General features: G+C 39.8%; 1 protein-coding gene across 1 annotated transcript in view; it reads left to right on the top strand.

Moving 5' to 3' along the window:
- The window catches only part of SORCS3 (sortilin related VPS10 domain containing receptor 3), an 800,669-nt gene that overhangs the window by 599,877 nt on the left and 177,287 nt on the right, over nt 1-23,505 (top strand). Inside the window, exons 8-9 of the mRNA XM_061636066.1 lie at nt 20,397-20,486; nt 22,159-22,338. Of these exons, the coding sequence (XP_061492050.1) occupies nt 20,397-20,486; nt 22,159-22,338 (270 nt within the window). The remainder of the gene's footprint in view (nt 1-20,396; nt 20,487-22,158; nt 22,339-23,505) is intronic.

Genomic DNA, 23,505 nt, shown 5'->3' with positions numbered 1-23,505 from the left:
GAAAATATGTTGGAAAGCATGCAGAAAGATAAATGAAATGCCACACTTTCTCAAGTAGCAGTGATAGCTACGTTTTAGAATTATTGTAAATCTGTATGATTTGTATAAGTTTACTCTCAGACTCAAAGAACAGGCATTTCTGCCACAGCAACAACAGAAAAATAGCACAATGTTAATTTTGAGGAAATGTTGTTAAGGGTGCAATTCTACAGCTCCTAGAAGAGTGTTCTGGGGGCTATATAATCCATCAGATATCCCTCTCCATTGTCGGAGACAGAGCCCTGACTTCAGAGAGGGAGGTCTAGTGTTGGATTCCCATTCCATGCCACAGCTGAAGCCTCAGACATCCTGGCCAAAACCAGGGTCAAATTTAGACACTCTCAGGAATGTAACTGATAAATCTTCCCCTTTCTATTCCCTCCATTGTTTTCAATAGCAGGAAACCTTTTTAAAAAAAGATTAAAACCTGGAAAGAGGCAGAAGAATGCAAGATTGTTCCACCATCTTCTCTTCTGCTCTGCCAGCTCGAGTCTGGCAGGGCTTTGGATATGGCGGTTCAATCAGCTTTTGTTCTTCCCCTCCTGCCATTTTAGGATTGCACCCTAAATGTCTTAGACACCTGTGATGGCCGCATGCAAGTTTATAAACAATTAAAGAGTTTACTAAAAACAGAAAGACAAATAGGAGACTTGCAGAAAGATGTGCAATACAGAAAAATGCCACCGTGTGTGATGCAGAAAAAATTACAGGAAACCCAGAATATCCTTTTGGACAAATTACAGAAAATCAATATGTTCCTCTTTGGAGCAAAACCAAAATAAAACTGGATAAATGCAATCCTCTTGCCATAACCTAAAGAGTCGCTAAACTCTCCAAGCTGTCAGGAGAATCTTACTACTGAGTAGTGATGGGCTCCGTTTCTGCAATAATCGGATTTGCCATCGGATTAATTATTTTTTCTGATATTCTCTATCTTTGTGGAGAGAATTTTGAAGTAGCAACTCTCTGTGGTTGATTTCTGATTCATTCTTTTTTCAATTCATTTTTTAAATTCACTTTGAAATCATTGATAGTGTGAGTGATACTTTTATCAATCTGCTTTCTATGTGAGCTCTTCAAATGTGTATTCCCTTGTAACTGACAGACAGAAAGCAGCAGGAATGAGTTGATGGTTATAAGCAGCAGGGGGAATGAGGTATTGATTGTAAGCAGCAGGGGGGAATGAGGTGTTGATTGTAAGCATCAGGGGGCAGACACTGACATGATTATCTGCCCTAATCTGCTCTGCAATGCACTTGAAAAGGAATGTAAACAGGCAATAATTACAGAGTTCAGAATGAAGATGAAGTGGAGACTCATGAATAAACAGCGATTGTAACATCAAAAATTCTCTGCAAAGCAAAAAACAAAAATGTTTATATCAGAGGAGATTGGAAAAATGAAAAGATATTGGAGCAAATAGGACTAAGATAGTTAATGACCACTATGGAGCCACATTTAAAAATGAAACGTAAAAAAGGAGAGGATTCTATCCCTACTATTGAGTAAGCAGCCCTTGTTCCTTGAAGCCTTCTTTCCGGGCTCTGTAAACTTCTGCCTGTCTCCCTCAGGCACTTTATCACCATGGAAACATGCCTTGTTCTAAAAAACACCAGAATGTCTTTCCGCAATAAAAACTCTCTTTGTCAATCATATGCCCCACCCCAGTAGGACACAGGGAGTCATGAATGAACTGGAATGTGACTTTCCACACATCTGTAGTGGTGGCTACCCTGCTTTGATAGTTGTGCCCCAGGCCAGGTCATGTGATCAGCCAAACCAGGCCATTTAAGCTGGTTAAGCCTATAACTACCTAAACAGAGAAGTACAAACATTCATTCCCATATTATACACAGCATTTCTTAAGAAGCAAAGTCCATATTAACAGGCCAGGATAACAAAGATCAATTCTTTCACAACACCTAATGTTGCCAGCTCCACAATTTGAGATACAGCCAACAAAAGCTACAATTTCAAATGAAAGATAGATACTCCAGTATTAATCAGACTGAATTCTAAATAGAATACTAGTTGTCATTTGAAACTTCATCTGCCTTGGCTCACAACTGAATGTTACTTCATATAGGTATTCCATGGAAGATAGGGCGATCAGCGGCTACTGGCCATGATGGCTATGAAGCATCTCCACTGCTGGAGGTAGTATCCCCCTGTATACCAGTTGCAGGGAATCACAAGTTAGTAGAGTATTTTTGTGCTCATGTCCTGCTTGTGGGCTCCCCATAGGCATCTGGTTGGCCACAGTGAGAACAAGGTGCTGGACTAGATGGGGCTTAGGTCTGGTCCAGCAGGGGCTGTTCTTATGTTTGCACAATAATTACGTGAAAAGTTACTAAAATAATTTTAAACAAGAAATGGATATCATGCAAGATTTTTTTAAAGAAAGATTTACTTGTTCATTATGCAGGAACTTTTTTAAAAAAATCAGTAAATGCAGTGAAGGTATGAAGGAGGTGGGACAAGTTCTGGAAAAGGGTAGTCAGAACATTGAGCAAAGAAGACAGGTGTGTGCAATGATAAACATATTTGTCCAAAGGAATCATTTCAATTGGCCAGCTTCAGAATTGTACTCATAAAATGGAAAGCCAACAGAAAACCCCATCCAGATTAACAAGCCCATCATTAAGCAGAGGAGGAGAAAAAAAGAGACAAACCCAGCTAACTCTGGGCTAAGCATGATGAATGAGTGCAGGCGAAATAATTGGATGACATTCATCAAATATGAAATAAAAGGTGGTGTCGGGGGGGGAAGCTGAAATAAGCTCTGGGATTCAGTGTAGGCAAGTTTACTTATAGGAAAAGTTCATCAAAATAAATTAAAAGGAATTCTTGAACTTCTTTCCTGACTAGAGAGCTTCACAAATGGTAATGAAGGTTTGATAATTGCTTGTGATTTTTATTACCATAAGTGTAAATCATAGAAAGGCCATATCCCTGCTGATGTAAGCACCAAATTGGCCCTACCAAATGAAGGTTTCCTATCACTCCCTCAATGCAGCTGTTGCCAACTGAGCACATAGCTGCAGTCAGGGCCGGGTCCAGGTTTCTGGGGGGCATTGGGCACAGGCTGTCAGTGGCCCCTTGACCCCAGGGCACAACTGTGTTGCTGTGTGGTGGCTGCCACCACCTTAACACCTTATGCACTCCTTTCCCAACCATAGTTCTCCATCTTGTACCTCTTTCCCCCCCTCACCCCCATACCAATATCCCTCATTTTCCTGGTTACCCCATAACCCCTCCCTTTTTCTTCACACCCTTGCACCTGTTCTCATCAGTAATATACAGGAGGGGAAAAATACAAATGAACTGAAGTAGCAGGAACCCGAGGCAAACTATGAATATTCCAAGTCCAGAATTAAATATAGAAATTATCCTAGTTAGCTGGAGAAACAGAGCACAGGACAGAACAAACCCAAGGAAATATGCTCATTCCTACATACTGGCCTTTTAAAAACTGTAGGAAATACACACTGCCCCTCCCCTCTCCCTTTCCCCGCACACCTCTTCTACTCCATGCCATTTTCTTTCTCTCTCATCCAACCCCTCATCCCTCCTGCCCCCTACCCCTCCATTTCTCCAGATCCCTCCTCTTCTATGCCATTGTTCCTCCTCTGTCACCAGCCCCTCCTGCCCCATACTCACACTTTCTCTGTCTCTCCAACTCTCTAACCCTCCTGCTCCTAGTTCCCCCCTCTCTTTTGTCTCACCTCCATGCCTTTCTCCCCTTCTCTCACAGATCCCTCTAGGGCTCCCCTTCACTTCATGCTCCTCTTGCCATGCTTGCTGGCCTGTAGGAATTGTCAGTGTGTGACAGATCTGTGAGGTGGGAAAATAGGGTGGGAAGGAGGGAGGCTTTTGTTGCACTCTGAAGGAGGAGGTGCCGCTGCTGCATGGCGTGACTCAAGTGAGTGAGTGTTGCAAGGTGAAGGGGATGGGTGCTTGCTTGTGTCTTGCGCAGCAACTGCTGCACTTCTTCCTTCTCAGATGTTCAAGCAAAAGCCACCCTGTTTACCACCCATCCTTTCCACCTCGCCTGCTGGCAACTGCAGCAGGAGAAGAAAGAGGCACCATTGCTGCTGCCACTTTCTGGCATGAGTGGGCAAGTTCCCATCCCCTTTGCCTCACGTCACTCACTCACTCGAGGCCCCCACAGCAATGAAGATGGGCGGTGGGAAGAGGTGACGAGGTCCAGCGCTGTTGGTGGTGAGGGGCCTTGTGAGCTCCTGGGCCCTCGGCCAGTGCCCGACCTGACCATCCGCTGGCACTGGGCCTGGCTGCATTGTTTCTTCTTTCTTTCTTTGATGATTCCCTCACCTACAATAGGTTACTTTTCTTGCTGCTCTGTGGTCCAGAAGACTGTCTTGGTAGTACCATAGAACTGAGATATCTGAGAGTGAGAACACATGTCGCATGGATTGTGTACAAACCATTGAAAATGGCCTCATATGGAGACTTCCGGGAAGGGTGACTTAGCCTGTGCCTGCTTTTGAGACGGGCTCCTGCCTCAAAAGAAGCTTATTCAGATATATCAGTCAGATTTTTTTTTTTTTTGACTGATTAAACTTCTCCCGGGTAGGGAGAAACGAAGAGATTAACCTCAAAGCCTATTTTTGTTGGGACGACCAGATCTCATTAATTTATGGGACGAGGTCCAGCCGACGAAGGTGGGACGGATTTTCAACAACAAGCTCTATCTGATAAAGCGAACGTTCATCTTATCTTCTAAGAGAGAACGCACTAACAGGCAAGCACCCTTCTTTCTATATTTTTCTTTTACTTGACTTAAATTGTTGCTGTTTAAAAGAGATTTGCCAGATTGATCGGTTTTTGACATCTCACTGGGGAGCCATAACTTCTCTCTGCTACTCACTAATTAATAGCTTATCTCTGTTTTTGTTGCAAAAAGCTGTCCTGGATTTGCATTCTAAAGATATACACAGAAGAGGGATTTCTATTCCAGATTTTTATTTTGAAGAATATTATATTGTCTGAGACTACTCTCTTTTTGGTCTATTTTATTTTGACGAATCTGTTTCCTGACGACCGCCATTAATTGTTTCGATCCTGGGAACTGCATTTTGTTTACTTAAGCATGGAGAGATAAGGCTGTCTGCTCTGTTTATACTGTGATGTCACCAAGTTTGGAGTATTAACCCAATTGTTGCTGAAATAAGAAGTGGTTTTCCTATATTTTTCTTTTAAAATGGCAATTAAGAAAGTGGCTGAGAATCTGGAAATAACTATGTTTCAGAAAATAATGGATGAGATTGAGATAACGAAACAAAACCTGCGACAGGGTTGTAAGGAGCTGAAAATTGAATTGAGTAAAATGAAGCAGGAGATTAAAGATATAGGGGTCCCTGTGAGAGAGGTGACCCTGGAAGGGGTCCCTGTGAGAGAGGAGACCCCGGAGATTGGAACAAACGTGGAACAGGAAAAAGATTTGGAGTCTATGGACTTTAGAAACAAAATCTATTGTTTGGAGATACAGGAGATTAAAGACATAGGGGTCCTTGTGAGAGAGGAGACCCTGGAGACTGGAACAGGGGTCCCTGTGAGAGAGGAGACCCTGGAGACTGGAACAGGGGTCCCTGTGAGAGAGGAGATCCCGGAGATTGGAACAAACGTGGAACAGGAACAAGATTTGGAGTCTATGGACTTTAGAAATAAAATCTATTGTTTGGAACTCAATGTTATCTCTGAAGAAATTAATGAAGATTCTAGAGATAAAGTTATCAATGGCATGGATAATCTTCTGGACTGGAATGATGTGATGGAGCCCAATATAGAGAAAATCTATGGAATTAACTGCAGCCATGTGACAATGGAAAAACTTTCAAGAGATGACCCAGTGTATTTTGAAAAAAAGAACAGAGATATGATTTTACAGCAGTATTTCAGCAACCTATTCAGAATGGATGGCAAGAAAATATTTGGGATAGAGGTAATTCCCATCAGACTCTTACTATATGACTATGGCTTTGACAGCAAGATTATTATGGAATACTGATAATGGAAGATTGGATACTGAAATTACTGGACTTAACAAGACTACTGAAGATGGAAGATGGAAAATGGAACTAATAGGGATAATAGAACAATGGCTACTGAAATTACTGAACCTAACAGATTCTGATGTGATGGATTAATTGAAATGTTTATTTTGACTATGGTTATGACAATAAGATTATCATAATTAGTAATGAGATGGATTAATCGATATGCTTATCTGGAAAAAAAAAATTGATAGATATATTTCTTAAAGAATTGAAACCTCTCTTTGACTTTTTGTGGAAAGAATAAAGTAATGTTTATGAGATTTGATGATTAAGTAAGATAACTACTGGAGGAAAGTGATTTTATAATATGACTTAAGAGACAGGATTGTTATATATTATAGACTTATAACTGATTTGATCTTTGACAAATGGGAAGTCAATATTTTACTCTTTATTTTTTATTTTTGTTTTTTTTTTTTCTTTTTTTTTTTTTGTTTAACTATTTTTGATTTTGTTTTTTGTCTTTGAATGTTTTATGATTTCGTCTTGTATGTTTTATGAAAATCTGAATAAAAATTATTGGAAAAAAAAAGAAAATGGCCTCATATGATGACATATCCCTAATACAATCATCATATATATTCACTAATGGGAAAAAAAAACTTTCAGTTTAAGAACATACCTATAGCCAGCAAATATTTTGATCAAACTTTAAAAAGCAGGGAAATTTGGCAACTATACTGAATGTAAGAGAGCCAGTGTGGTGTAGTGGTTAGAGTGTTGGAGTACAACTTGGGAGACGAGGGTTCAAATCCCACACAGCCATGGAGCCATTGGAAGACCTTGGGCCTGTCACTGCCTGTCAGCCTCAGAGGAAGGCAATGGTAAACCACCTCTGAATACTGCTTACCATGAAAACCCTATTCATAGGATTGCCATAAGTCAGAATCAACTTGAAGGCAGTCCATTTCCATAGTGAATGCACCAGGGGAGCAGGAGACCTGACCTCCTCTCTGAGATACTGTACTGCCCTACAAATTTGTAAAAATGACAAACACAATTTGGGTTGGTCTTTCACAGTCCAATCCACTTCCTGTGTAGCTTGGAAGAATTTGGTAACATGTGCCTCAGAAGGATTGATTGGGGAAGGGAGGAGAGGAGAGGGGGAGGCCAAGGGAAGGAAAGAAAGGGGGAGGGGAGAGGAGGGAGAGGGATGGGAAGGCAGGTTTGATCATTTGCATGCCTATTGAGTTCAGTGGGATTGGTTCCTGTGCAATCATGCTTAGGATAGCTGGGGAAGGGACAGGGAGAAGCTTGGGTGTGGGGGCACTGGGTAGAGGGAAAGTCCCTTCCCTCTCCTTTCCAAAAGGAAAACATAGTTAACAGTATCATTTTTTTCAGGATTTCCCCCACCTTTTTATTCTACAGCAGACACATGTAGTCTCCCACCCAAATTTATACCAGTGCTGTCCCTGGCCACCTCCACACATTTATTCCACTTGAAACAGTCATGGCTTACCCCAAAGAATCCTGGGAAATGTAGTTTGTGAAGGTACTGAGAGTTGTTAGGAGATGCTCTGTTCTTCTCACAGAGCTGCAGTCACCACAATTCTCTGGGAAGAGGGGCTGACTGTTAAACCAGTCTGGCCACTGAAGCTCTGTCAGGGGAATAGGAGCCTAACAACTCTCAGGACCCTTCACAAACTATACTTTCTAGGATTCTTTGGGGGAAGCCATGACTGTTTCAAGTGGAATAAATGTCTGGCATGGGTGTGGCCCCCTAATTAAATTAATTAAAAAATAGCCATGTATTTTCTAAACTTTTTAACTGTGGAAAATGAAGGTCAGAGAAAAGGATTACAAGTACTCTGAGAATATGGCTGATTTTTAATCAATTTCATCAAATTATGAAACCACTGACATAAAATAGTCAAACAGGGGTCTGGGCTTTTTCTTTTCTTTTAGACTTTGAACTCTTGATTCTCTCTGACTGTTTTGTGTATTGCAAGCGTTTCTGAGTTCAGGACTATCAGTTTTGTAAGATTTTGTTTTGAAATGAGCTCACGGGAAGCATCAGAGTATTTTCAATTTAACCTGACAGAATGTGAAAAATCCATGCTGGCTATAGTATATAGCCACTCTCGTGGCTGTATAAAATGTTGGGCCATAATGTCATTCTGGCTCCTGAAGTGGGCGGATTCCATATGTTGAGAGAAGGGATATGGGGAGCATGGAGCTGCCATTTATGTGATTACTGGCAGGGGGAGATATGGCATTGAGAGCAATTAATAAAATCTGATAGACGGGGTCTTAGGCATTACTACTTTTCAGCTGCTGCCAGGTCCAAATTTGGATGGCCATATCAGTCCACTCTGGTGATGCTGTTGATAAATGGTAGGTCCATCCTGAATAAAACATCTGTGCCATATGATTTAATGGAGATTTATCTATTTATTAATTTAGAAAGATGTATAGACTGCTTGATATTTTAAAAAACTCTCACCTGGGTGGGAGAGCTGGGTGGAACAGCTTTGCCCCCAGGGTTACACAGTGCAGCTCCAACCAGACTGGAGGATGCGTGTGTGTGTGTGTGTGTTGTCCATAAGCCTCCCATCATCTTCACAAAACAAAACTATAAAACAACCCCATTCAGCCACAGGAAACTTTGGCAGCACACTAATAATGAAAACAACATTATCTCAGTCCATCAAAAGCCTGGGGGAAAAGATAAATCTTTGCCTGCTGCTGAAAATATTTCATTGAATACACCAGGTGGGGGTTCCTAGTGAGCGCATTCCACAGATGGGGAGCCACAACTGAAAAGATCCTCTCTCTTGTCACCACCCTCTGAGCCTCCCTCAAAGAGGGAACCTGGAGAAGGGCCTCAGAAGAAATATATAAGGTGCTTTAAAGAGGAGGTGCCTTTTTAGATGACCCGGAAGTTGCAACTAGTGCAGAATGCCACAGCCAAGATGTTTTGTGGGAATAGTGGGCATGTCATATATAACCCCCATTCTCGAAGAGCTGCACTGGTTGCCTGTTATTTTCTGGGACCAATTCAAGGTACTTATTTAAAGCCCTGAATGGCCTGAGCCCCAAATATCTGAAAGAATGTGTTCTCCTGTATCATCCAGCCCATACATTTAGATCAGTGGAAGAGGCTCTCCTGGGTGGTCCCTGTGTTAAATTAGGTGCATACCCTTTTCAGTGGTGTCTCTGTGTCTGTGGAATGAACTCCTCACTGAAGTGCTTGCTCTTTTAGATGCCATGGAAAAAAATTTCTGTCAGGCCTTTACAGACTGATAGATTTTATAATGTTATGATGTTGCTAACAATGGTATTTATGTAATTTATGAGAATGATTTTTAATGGTTTTGCTTATGATGTATTTCGTTTCGTGTTGCAAACTGCCCTGTGATAGTTTTGGTGAAGAGTAGAATAGAAATCTTTTACTAAATAATAACATCTGAATCCCAATGTTCTGAATGTACCAGACAAATTCTAGTGGGTGTTGCCAACAATTGTCAATAACTATCCTCCCTCATGTCTTTGCAGCCAAGGAACAATGTTAAGTTGTGCGGCAGAATATATGGTTGTGCCTCATCTTATAACTTAAATGTTGGTGCATCAAATCACAGGATTTGCTTTTTGTAACCACCTCTTATTCCAGACAAACATTATTACATGCCTGGATTAAGAATGATTCATTGCAGAATTAATGATAAACTCCTACGTTCAGAGAAGAATCATATTTCAAAAATCTTCTACTGCTCTGTTTCTTTTTTCACTTCTCTATCACAGGCACAGCCTTGCATGGAGTAGATCAGATATGAAATCTCTGTGCATGATGTCCAGTCTTCGTGGTGCCTTTGAATGACAGTTCATCTATAGAAATATGCCACCATCTGTAGATGATATGATTACTGGGACATTATTGATGCTATAGCAATATAAAATGCTGAAAATTCAAAAGAAGGGGAAAAGACATATCTGCAAAGGGAATTGTCTGTGCTTTATTAGAAATCTTAAAAGGCAGTAAATGTTTTGATATAATAAAGAAGCACTTGGTGTACTGCATTATCCCAAACTCTGAATGTCTGTCAAAGCAAGTACTGGAATGGACATTTCAGCACTTAGCCTTTTATTTTATTTTATTTTACTGAATGGACCCAAGTTGTTACTCTTTTTAAATACTCCTATCAAAAGGGTATTTGAACAGTGACAGATATAAAATCCTATATTTCTGGAATGATCAGGGCCAGAAAGAATATTGCAAATCATCATCCATGACTGAGTTTGTTTTAAAAATCTAATCAATACAGCAATTATGAGTTTAGGCTCTGAAATCACATTGTCCTTGTTTCATTCATTTGTTTCACCACGCTCAATGTAAAATGCCAGCAGACTTTAAGGAAGGCATTATTTGTCCTTGAGAGTTGCATTTGGCTGCCTCCTTGATTTCCTTTAGACAAACTTTAAATATTTTTTTTCACAACTAGTTTTTGTTTAAACCATGTTATGGTGGTTGGGATCCTGTGTGAGGATTCTTGGGGCTGGCTTTTGTAAGTTTTATAATCTGATATTTGTTTTTACTTTTAATGAGTTAAATATTGTATTGGCTATAGCCAAATCGTTTTATTGTTTTGCCATAACTTTTTTTTTAAATTGTAAACTGATTTGAGAGGATGTATGATAATTAAAATTGCTTAAAATATAGAGTTGTTTTCAACATAGCACTAAACTGAATGTTCCATCAGTGCCAGGATTTTTCCTTACACAACAGAATGTTATCTCCCTGTCCTCCCCCTGTACATCCCATAAATCTGTTCTGGGAGTTTCCCTAACCCTCCAGAGCAGATTTGGGGATGGCATGGGGTATTGGGGGGGAGGAGAGTGGGGCAATCCCCTTGTGCTAGCTGAAGTTATTCCACTGTCACAAGAATGTAGTTAAATAATGGCCCTATATATTAAATGACCAAATTGCCAATAAGATAATCATAGTCTCTTGACTTGAATTGCCACTGAGGGAAATCTGAGAGAAATTTGGAGGTTCCAGCTCAGGCAAAATATTGTTGTTGCTGTAGTAGTAGTAGTTAATTCATTTATCAGTGACTTTACACAAAGACAGTGTCTCAAATTGACTTGACAAAAATAAAATATATACCACATAAAACTAGAAACATTTAAAAATGAACAATACAAAACAGATCAAGTCTGTGAAACTTCAAGGTAAGCAATAATGATCAAACTTGTTTGGCTTGCTTTGAAAAACATTTTAAAGCATTCTCTGGGAATACTTGAAAAAGCTCAAGGTCTTTTTTTCTCCCTTGAGGGGAGATTTTAAAATGGAAATGGACTGCCTTCAAGTCGATCCCAACTTATGGCGACCCTATGAATAGGGTTTTCATGGTAAGTGGTATTCAGAGGGGGTTTCCCATTGCCTCCCTCTGAGGCTAGTCCTCCCCAGCTGGCTAGGCCCTGCTCAGCTTGCCACAGCTACACAAACCAGCCCCTTCCTTGTCCGCAACTGCCAACTGGGGGCAACTGGGCTCCTTGGGACTATGCAGCTTGCCCACAGCTGCACAGGTTGCAGGGCACGTAACCCCTGAGCCACTCACTATGGAGGTGATCTTTAGCTGGCCCTTGACACCCAGGAGACATGAGCAGGGATTTGAACTCACAGTCTCTGGACTTCCACCCAGGCTCTCCTCCCCACTGTGCTATACCAGCTGTTCATGGGGGGAGATTTTAAAGCACTGGTAAATTAAATGCTACCCTACCAGTTGCCCTCACCCTCCAATGTAAGGGGGAAATTCTCATACTTTTGAAAAGGGAGGAAAAGTATAAGCAAAAGGAGCCATTCTGGCATCTCCAGCTGAAAATTACAGTACTGGACTTTCCACAGTGGTGTCATCGGGGCAGGATTTTGGGGAAGAAGTCTAGAGCCCCACTCAGCAGAATAAACGGGAAGACCCCAAATGCAACTGGGATGTCTTGCCACATTGGGAAGTAAAAATAACACACAGTACCACCTAAAGACCCCTCTTTACCAATAAGACCATTAAATCCAGAGCCTAAAATGACCTAACTGCACCACTGTTCTCCCAATTGTGAATTCACCTGCACAAGCACTAAAAGTACAGTAATACCTCAGTTAACGAAGTAGATGCATTCCTGGACATTACTTCTTTAACAGAACCTTTGGTGCCAGAGGTAGGAATGACATGGAAAGAATACGGGCAGGTTCCTACACCACAAAAAAGAAGAGCAGTTCACCATATTTCAGCAAACTTTTTATTCAAAACTAACTAAATGTCTGAAATGAAACAACCAGGTCAGATAAAGCTTGCATTCAGACCACTGGAGCAGGCAAGCAAGGGGCAGCCACTGTGATTGCTCTCTCTCTCTCTCTCTCTCTCTCTCTCTCTCTCTCTCTCTCTCTCTCTCTCTCGTGTGTGTGTGTGTGTGTGTGTGCGTGCCATCCTCCCCTACACTCGAGCAGATGTGTCTGCAGCAAACAGTGCCTCTAAGGCACCCGAAGCATGGTTTACTATGGAGGTGTGCCACTTGGCACACATGAGAGAGCTGCCTGCAGACTGTGTGCCCTCCCCATGACCCCCACACCCAAAAAATATTTTGTTCGAAGGAGCTACTTTCCTGGAGGATTTGCTAACTGAGGTATTACTGTAATTCAGAAGAGTTTCAGTGTGACTAGCTGAAATTCTTAAAGGCCTTTTCAACATTTGTAAGTCGCCAATTATTTCACACAAGAAAACTTCAAGGTGAATTTGTAAGCTCCTGTTCAGGGGGGAAAATCATCTGATGAGATTCAAATGACATTAGAAGAGATTAAATTAGTCTGGCAAAGTAACTTAGGGAAAGTAATGATTGGGTGGAAATCCATCCCTGCTCCTTTTCTTATGTTAAGTAATAGTGCTTTATTATGTTGCTTGATTGGTTTTTTTATCTCGGGAATATAGTATATACATGTTTTAAACAAAGAAATAAATAGACAATACAGTGCAACAGTAATGCTGTAACCAGGATCAATATTAGGAAGCTGCATTTTGTAAACATAAGTACATCCCTTACATTTAAGTGTATCAGATGTGTTATTTCACTGCATCTATACTACTTTCACACAGAAGGAAATGAAGCCTGCTCTGCTTCCCCACTTTGTCTCTCCTGGGTCAAGTGAAGCTTCCTTGTTTCACTGCCTGTGAGTCGTCAGTCTGGATACATACAGAAGTGGCTTGTTGGATGAGGTGGAGCCACTACACTAGCTTCCTTGCAGGTGGCTCACTGTTCTTTTCCAGGAAAGAGAAGGGCAAGGCTGTGTGGAACTTGGTGCAGGGGAGCCAATCCGCTGCTCCCACCGGTGTATGTGCACTGCACTGACTTCTCTGCCACCTTCCTTCTCTCTCAGTAAGCAGCAGCAAACCACCTGCCAGAAAGCCAGCATAATGGCTCTGCCCCATCCAGCAAGTCACTTCTGGGTCTTTTTCATGCATGATTCACCCTTTCTTGAATGAGTGCTCAAGTATTGAACCAGAAGTGCAGAAAGTTGCCAAATGGATGTTCTCATATTACTAGCATTCCCTTTGAATCATAGATTTTTATTCCAGATAGTACTAATCTGCAATGCTGGAAACAAGTTCTGAAGTCACCTCACAATGAAGCACTTTAATATTATACATGTATTCAGCATCACATCCATATATCAATGAAAGCAAAATGCCCAATAGCCAACAGTTGGATCAGAGTTAGTCCACTCTCTTCCGAAGTCTTAGAGGCTACCACCTCCTTATTGTTGTATGGCAGAGATGGGGAACTACTACCAGGAGTTAGTTACTCAAAAAGTGGCAGGACAGGAAGAACAGGGAGAAGTAGGAATCTGGTGAGCACTTGGAGGCACCTTTAAGATGATTTGGGATCCCTGAAACTTACCACTTAGGACTGTGACACCTGGGGAAAAGGATATGGGTTCCCCCTTTATTTAGAATTGCTATAGCTCAGTGGTAGAGCATCTGTTTTTCATGCAGAGAGTCCCAGGTTCAACCCCTGGCATTTCCAGGTAGTCCTTGGAGTGAACCCTACTTTGTAAATCCTGGAGAGTCACTACTAGTCAGTGTTGACAGCACTAAGGTAGTTGGACTAATGATCTGCCTTGACATAAGGCATCTTCCTGTGTTCCTATGGCTACCCAGAGCTGTGGGGCCCATGGGGAAATGTTGCAAGAAAGCCTCTTTCAACACTCAAACAGGCATGGATAATGGAATGGGGGGGTCACAGTGTGACCAGTAGGGTAGTAACAAGTTATCCCCTTTTTTGCTACTGGGTTGAGAATAAGATCCTTGTTTATGTCTTTTCCCACAACAACAGATGTCCCTAGGAGCCAATAAGCAAGGAAGGGGGTGTTAGCTACTGAGAAGAGTCTTCTCAGTGGCTGACTTACCTTCTTTCACTCTGATTGGCTCCAATCAGCAGGAGAGGGCAAGGAAGCATGTTAGAAGACTCTTCTCAGTGGCTCTCTCCCCTTTCTTGCTTATTGGCTTGTAGGATGTTGGAGACACAGGGACCCTGCTCCCAAAAAAGTAAGGGGTCTAATACCCCCTGAGACCCTGGACGACTACACCCCTGGGTGTGACTATCCCACAGACCAAGGGATGGGTGAGCTTGCCCTATCCACTACCAAATTGAGTCACTAGCTGGCTCTTGAGTTTAGCTAAGCCCTGCACAGATAAAATTGTGACTCCAGTTACCCAACCCTAGTTACCCAACTCTGGTGTCTTGTCTTTTTAATTTAGCAGACACCCACAAATGATGATGCTGTAGAGCTTTCTTTTCATTTGGATAGACTTTAAGCATGGTGATTATAAGGTGGGATGTTCTTCTTATGGAGTATGCAGTCGCCAAGAGCTGCCTGCCGTGTTCTTTATACTTTTCTGGACTATATATTACTGCTTATTTCCTCAGAATAATACCTTTCCCCTGTTTGGTTGTTATGAAACTGTGCCATTATTCTTTGCTTTATTAATTGTGCCACTACTTAGAGCTGATTTGTATGTGTGTGTGTGTGTGTAAAAATAATGTTCATGAAAGGTTTGATTGCCACAAATGGGAGAAGTAATGCAGTCACTTTACTTTTATAAGCAGAGAACCAGAGAACAATGTTTGCTTTGAAGCAAATAACAGTTTCACTTGCCTCTTGAAGGGCATGTGAGTCCTTTCCCCTACATGCCCTTTGTTTTTCTTTGGTATGCTGTGTTTTGTACTAAAGCAGCAGGAATGCCTTTTGCTTTTATTTCGTAATGAAGTAGGTGTATTTCCACAGTTTTTTAAAGATAATGAAGCAGAGACCATTTTAATAATACCTGGAGACAATGAGTGAAATTCTGTTGGGACCTTGCAATTTTTCTGAGGTTTGCTGCTGGTAGAAGACAACTACCTCCAATATTTTTCAAAAGGGTTTTGCACATCTCTAGAAAATATATTTTAAAAGGAGACATTTACTTTGTATATTGCTTGTTAATCCTCATCCTTCCTATGTCCCCTGAAGTTCCTATGCAGGACAAAATGAATGTTCAAAGAAAACGTGTTGCTCAAGAAACATCTTGCATTTAAAACATGAACTGAAAGTTTGTTTTGCATCTTGGATTCCTCATGTTCATGGTGCAAGGTGGTTGTCATGTTCTATGGTACTTTTAACCTTTACATTGTTATGTAACAATTTCCCATTAATTTTATGTGTAATGCATTAATTTGTCAATTTCAATTCATCTTTCATAATTAATTGTTTGGATATATGTTTTCTTGGGATAATTATGCATTTTTGATTAAAATACAAGATGAAAACAATCAGGGTTCTTCAGCATGGTAAAGACACTGGTTATTCTGTTGATTTTTCTTCTCATCTTCACATTAATAAATGGCATTGGTCAAATATAGTTGACGTGATAAACTGAAGCTTTATGTAAAGCCTCTCATTCTGCATTTCCCCTCAGCTAATTTATTTGCATTTATATCATTGCTGAGTTGTTCTTATTCTATTGGTTTTCAGTCTTTTTTTCTTTTTTCTTTTAGTTTGATTCTATGACATCAAATACACAACAATAAACAATAAACCAATCATACCCTCTCCCCCTCTGGCTCACCAACTACATGCATCAATCTTTTAATGCATGAAGAAAAAGAATCATGCAAAATACATTAAGAAAATATGATTAAACTCGTCTATATAGCCTTACGAAAAGAGAATAATGGTTTTACCACTTTCCCCATAAACTTAAGAATGTACTGGCAAAAAACTTTGGTTATAATATACAAATGGATCAATGGGAAAATATGTGGAAAAAAGGCTTGAGATTTACATTATGCTATAATCTTAAAGAAAATTTCTATAAAATGATGTATCGTTGGTACATGACTCCAGAAAAGTTGTCAAAAATGTATAGTAATGTTTCTAATGTTTGTTGGAAATGTAAACAACAAGAAGGATCATTTTATCATATGTGGTGGTTGTGTAAACAGGCAAAATTATTTTGGGCACAGATAGGTAGGATGATGCAAAAATTTTTAAAGATAAATATTCAGTCAAAACCAGAATTTTTTTTATTGGGTTTTATGGATAAACAAATAGAAAAGAAATATGGAAGAATATTATATATGATTATGGCAGCAAGATTATTATATGCACAGAAGTGGAAAATGGAATCAACACCAACAACGGAAGAATGGCTATTGAAATTAATGGACTTAGTAGAGATGGATAAATTGACATGTTTACTTAGAGAAAAATTGACAGATACATTTCTTAAGGAATGGAAGCCTCTCTTAGACTTTTTGTCGAAAGATAAAAATAAAATGATGACAATGGGATTTGACGATTAATTAAGATAGACTATGGAGAAAAGTGATTTTGTACGTATTAAGGGACAGGTTTGATATATATTATATATTTATAGCTGATCTGTGACAAATCGGAAGTCAAATTTTTTATTTTTATTGTGTTATGTTTTTTTATTTTGTTTTGTTGGTTTTATGAAAATTTGAATAAAAATTATTGTAAAAAAAAAGACAAATGTATCTTATGCCTATTAGTATTGAATTAGTCTATAAGAGGAGTCCATGTAACATAATACTCTAATACATCTACTGTCCCTATGCAGCTTGGGACCAGGATACCTGAAAGATTGTCTTACCCCTTATATAACCAGCCAATCACTGCCCTCTGCAGGTGAGGGCCTCCTGCAGATACCATCTTATCAAGAGGTCTGCTCCTCATAACATAGGAAGCAGACCTTTAGCGTTATAGCACCTACCCTTTGGAATTCCCTCCTTTAAAAATGAGACAGGCGCCTTCTCTGTTACCTTTTCAGCGCCTATTGAAGACCTTCCTCTTTCAACAACCCTTTTAAGTAGAGACCATGACCCAGTCTGCATCTGTGCTGGAATTGCTTTTTAAGATGTTTTTAAAGTTGTTTTTTAAATATGTTTTTAAGATGTTTTATTTTAATATATTTTAAAGTCTTTTGTTTTTAAGATGTTTTGAAGTGTTTTTGGTGTTTTTGTTTGCCTTCCTAGGCTCCTTCTGGGAGGAAGGGTGGGATATAAATCTAATAAACAAACAAACAAACCCTTTGACGAGCTTTATATTGAAAGTCAATTTCTCAGCTAATGCAATATTTCAAAGTCTGGAAAGTCAATTTTCAATAAGCAGGTTATCCACTAACTTCCAGTTCCTTATTGATGCATTTAGTTGACGAACTGGAGGTGGTAGTGTTATGTTTTGTTTATTATTTGTTGTTCTGTATGTGATGTCATACAATTAATAAAATTATTTTAAAAGTGCCAGTCTCATTTTTGATGTTGTAAACTGCTTTGAGGTTTCTGAAAAAAACAGTATATAAATATTTTAATTAAATTAAGGAAATTCAAATGGAACATCTCCTTGGAACATAGAGATGTTTGAATGAGCATTGGCTTAAATTCAGGGTGTAATTCTATATTTCACACCCCATAGTGGGCCAGAACCTCTGTGCTTTTTGAGGTGGGGATAGAAAAGATATAAAACTCATGCATTCCAATTAATTAACAAGTGTTGCCAAAGCAGAAACTGTAGCAATAGAAGTAATAATGTTCAGCTTCACTATTCTAAATCAAGGCTGTCCTGCATTGCTTTTTTGTAATTGTGCCCTTATACTGATGCATACATAGTGCACTATACTTAAAACACATTTATCATATGTTTGCCATTGGTCCTTTACAAAGCTTCAAATCTTATTCTTTTCCTTCCCCAATCCTATTTCTTCTTGTGGGTAATGTTGTCCATCATATTGAAATTATGCTTTTAAATATATTAGGTTTAAGATCCAAATTCCCCTTGACTTTTCTCCCATCTCTAAACTCAGTGCTTGAAGTGGAGCTAGGTGGTGTGAGATCACTTCCCACTTCTTTTCCCCCTCCAATTTCAAGGTCTGTCTAAACAAAAGTGTTAAACTATATAACTTCTATTCTCTCCTTTCAATTGGGCTGCAACACTAATTCTGTTTACCTGGGAGTAAGCCCTATCAAATTCAAAGGGACCTACTTCTGAATAGACATAATAATAATAATAATAATAATAATAATAATAATAATAATAATAATAATAATAATAATAATAATAATAAAATTTAATTTATGTGTCACCTATCTGGCCGATGGCCACTCTAGGCGATGTACATGTAAACAGTTAAAACACAATGTGATAAAATACATTAATACAATATATAAACAATACAGCAGCAACAACAATATTAGTGCAGGGTAAGAGGCATTTCAGTCATAAAAGTTAACCCTCCCCGGAAATCCCAAAGGCCTGTTGAAAGAGCCAGGTCTTTAAGGCTTTACGAAATACATTTAGGGAAGAGGCGTGCCGTAGATCTTGTGGGAGGGAGTTCCAAAGGGTGGGGGCCGCCACTGAGGATGCCCTCTCTCTAGTTCCCGCCAATCTAGCTGTTTTTGTCGGCGGGATTGAGAGAAGGCCCTGTGTGGCTGATCTTGTCAGGCAGCATAATTGGTGGTGTTGAAGGCGCTCCTTTAGATAAACTGGGCCGAGACCGTATAGGGATTTAAAGGTTAATACCAACACCTTGAATTGGGCCTGGAAGACAACTGGAAGCCAGTGTAGATCGAACAACACTGGTGTGATGTGATCCCGGCGGCACTGTTTATCTGCGAAACTTGAGTAATCAAGCTATAATCTAATCTAGCCAGTGTCATGGTCCATTTACCTCCAGATATTTTATTTCTGTTTAAGTATTTCATATGGTATTTTCCCCATATAGATATGTGTGTTCCACATGTGTATGATCTCTAGGTATTTGTTAGAAATGTTTAGCTAGAACTAGCAGCTTTGCTCCCCCCCCTTTATGTGATAACTGCAGTTGCCATGGTCAAATCTTGTTTTATTATTTACAGGTGCAATAAATAAAAATAATCTCCTAATACTATCTTCCGATATCTGTCAGTTACCTGAAATGTATTTCACCTGAATATGAGCTGCAAATACTGTCCATACGTTTCTGTATTTCATTAAAAACAGTGTAGAACCACACTGGATCCAAAACAGATCTTTGACCCCTTCACTGATAGTTTCCTTTTCATGTCATACTTTGACAGTTCTTTTCTATCCTTTATTCCTCTGGTTTAGTATTGTGTTAAAAGTAGAGGTGGATTATGACAACTATATTTTCCTTGTCCACTAAACTGGCTACCCTCAAAAGAGATAGATTAGAATGGTTTGGCAAGCCTTGCTTTTAAGAAATCCATGCTGGCTGCTAGCAATTTCCAAGAAGTGGTTACAAATTGATTGCTTTATAATTTGTTCTAACAATTTTCCAGGTATAGAAGTCAAACTAATGAGACTATAGTTCCCCAGGTTAGCCTGGCTTCAATACTCAGGAAATTGTTAGAACAAATTATAAAGCAATCTGTCTCGAAACAGCTCAAAGAAAAGAGGTTGATTTCTAGTAGTCAGCCTGGGTGCAAACGAGACTACCCTTGCTCAATTCTTTCTTCTGAAACTCAGCAGATAAATCATATCAAAATTGAAGCGTGAGGCTGTTCATGCAACCAAGAAAAGAAACAGAAACAAAATTCAGAATAACACCATTATGGATGAATATTTCAGCTGTATCGAGCCTGGGGGTGGTGGAAGGTCATTTTACATTTTGCAGGCGTCTTTCAGACAATGGTGTTGGATTACTATTCTGAAACAAAAAGCTTTCAGATTTACCAGGAAGTTACAGAACATGTGCTTAAATGGTATTCACTATCTCTCTTTTGGTACTTGCACAGGTGACTACTGGTGGAAGAGCAAATTACTATGTGTCCTACAAAAGGGAACCCTTCACTCAGATAAAATTGCCCAAGTACTCGCTACCAAAGGTAAATGTGCCTTTTTAAGTAGTATTGATAAGTACAAAGTCTTTGACAGGAAGAAATAATTTAAGTTAGGAAAGGGCGGGAGATCATTTACTTTGCATGCAGAAGCTTCCAGGTTCAGTCCCTAGTATCTCCAGATAGGGCTAAGAATATTTCCTGCTTGAAACCCTAGACAGCTGCTGCCAGACAGTTTAGAAAATACTGACCTAGATGGACCAACAGTCTGACTTTGTATAAGGCAGCTGCCTTTGATCCTAATTGGCTTATTACATTTCTATCACTCCATGAAGGTATCCCTTGTTTATTACATTTCTGTCCATTCATAAACTTGTGGCATACCTGCAGAACTTGTGACCCAATGCAAACTAGCAGCCTGACAGGTATTTGAGAATCCCCATTTTTTCTCCATCCCAGGCCAGCACAATCAGGAAGTCTGTTCAACTCCTGGATGGCCACCATATGATTGTTGGCCTGCATTTAGCTTGGAGTGTAAGGTATTATGCTGTCTCACTTTATATTGGAATCTGGAAGAGATTGTTTCCGTTTTAGTCTGGTAAAAATCAAACCGCTTGTTTACCGAGAGCGGAAGCAGCTGGAAATCAGCAGACTTCTTCTGTTGCTATTTTGAGCTCTGGTGGTTCGGTGAATAGTAGGCCTACAGTCACTATTGTGATAGCGGGACCCCGATACCTGCAGGAACGCCTCTCCCGTTACGAACCGGCTCGTACACTATGGTCTACTACGAAGGCCCTCCTCCGGGTCCCGACCCATAGGGAGGCCCGGAGGGTAGTAACAAGATCTAGGGCCTTCTCAGTGGTGGCCCCCGAATTATGGAATAGTCTCCCCGAGGAGGTACGCCTGGCGCCGACACTATTATCCTTTCGGCGCCAGGTTAAAACCTTTCTCTTCTCTGAGGCATTTTAATTTAAGTTATTTATGTAAATGCTGTAATTTCTATTTTAGATGGTGTATTTTAATATTTGTTATACTGACTTTGTAATTTTATTATTGTATATGTTGCTATGTTTGCTGCCCAGAGAGCTGTTTGCTAGTCGGGCGGGATATAAACTGAATAAATAATAAAATAATAAAATAGGTGGTTCTGATAGCTAATAGGCTTGTTGAATATATTGCTCTTGCTTCTTAAGAGTTAAATAAGTCCAGGGTCAGGAGAACCAATGTTTCCTTGGAACAAGTGCAGCAGCTTGCCTCCTTTGAATCTAGAAAGTGGACAGATGGAAACTTTAACTTCTTATTACTGGAGCCGAGTCTTGCTGAACGTTCAGGCTCACTGTCTTGGCTAGCTTGACAGCTGTGCTTTCTGTGTCTTCTTGGTAAAAGGAGCCCTTTAGGCTGTGAATCTTCCAGGAGCAATAAAACATGCAAACGTATAAATAAAAAATGAAGGAGGATGAAACTCTTTCAAGGAGTCTGGAATCTCCTTTCTTCTTCCCCATTAGCTACCCTGCAGCCATTTTAAAATTAAAAAATACACAAACAAGGAAAGCCTGAATATGGTAATTTATTGGCTTGGTCTAATGGAAAATTGTTTAACATCACTCATAACTCATGGTCCTTCCCTGCCTGTGGCATAAGTCATGGTAATTGCTTTGTGTCCCAAAGGGGAAAGAAATATAAAGATCGAGGGTAATAAGCTTTTTATCTTCCTTAACAGGACATGCATATTATCAGCACAGATGAGAATCAGGTATTTGCTGCAGTTCAGGAATGGAACCAGAATGACACGTACAACCTTTACATCTCTGACACCCAAGGGATCTACTTCACCCTAGCCTTGGAGAACATCAAGAGTAACCGAGGACTAGAGGGGAATGTCGTCATTGACCTGTATGAGGTATGCATCCAAAGCCACTTTGAAGCAACCCTTTCTCTTGTAAGAGTAAATATCACTCCCCAGTATGGCTGCAGCTTATGAAAAGGATTGTTGTCTTTTAAGGATCATGTTTTCAATGAAAAGCAGAATGAAGAATTTTAAAATATTTTGAGCATATTTCTGTTTTGTTCATTTTCTACATTTACACTCCACATTTCTTCCATCGTGGACCCAAGATGGTGGGTAGGACTTGTCCTTATAAATATGTTGCTGGATGAGCATTTTATATATTTAATATTATTCACTAAAGCAATGAACAACACAAAATATAATTTGCTTTCATTTCTTTTATGTGTTCTATTTTACCTTGTCAAGTTGCTTTGAGACCTCATTGTATAAAGCAACTGATAATACAATTAATCATTACTCCACTCCCACCCTCATCAATGAAATTCTCAGGAGGTCTCCCATCCCAGCACTGTCCAGACTGAGTCCTGCTTAGCTTTAGGAAGATAGTATCCCCATGGCCTTCACACCATATTCTGGCATATACACATAACATCACTGTTTATTGTAATTTATTTTGCTTTGTTTTTATCTAACTAATCTCTACATAAACATGACACTTTGGTTGAAAGTTCATCAGAATAAGACCCACCTTAAATGATGTTAGACTGTCCATGTAGTCAGTACAGGTGAGTGCCAGGGATGCAGTAGGTCTTGAAGTCAGCTCTCCAAGGTGATGGCAGATTTTTTTTCTCAGCAGTGCTACCTGAAATATATTTACTGGAGAAACTTGCAGGTGTATGCCTCCATCTACAAAGAAAGCAGATTACTGCTCCCAAGCTATGAACAATCCATAAAAGTGCATGCAATTTAATTAGTTTGGGATGTACACGATGAGCACCTGGCCCATGTCTTTAGCCATCTTTCAGCTGATCTCTTTATGAAATATTGGCAACAGTGTAAATCTATGCTGGCATCTTTGGGAAGTTTGTTTGTTTTTACTGGCAATTTTTCTTGCATGTGAAATCTGAAATATAAAAAAAGGAAGGCTACTGAAATCTCACATGGCAGAAAATTTTCCAAGGTCTATCAGTAACGTTACGTTTTTCTGTGGCTGCAGATTCATTTTCCATTTGTCACTATGTATTTGTCACAATTTCTTCCTCTGGAACAGGTTTGATA

The sequence above is a fragment of the Rhineura floridana genome, chromosome 7 (assembly GCF_030035675.1).
Source record: "Rhineura floridana isolate rRhiFlo1 chromosome 7, rRhiFlo1.hap2, whole genome shotgun sequence".
Lineage (NCBI taxonomy): Eukaryota > Metazoa > Chordata > Lepidosauria > Squamata > Rhineuridae > Rhineura > Rhineura floridana.
Note: the sequence above shows the minus strand (reverse complement) of the source record. Positions and strands in the feature narration are given on the sequence as shown.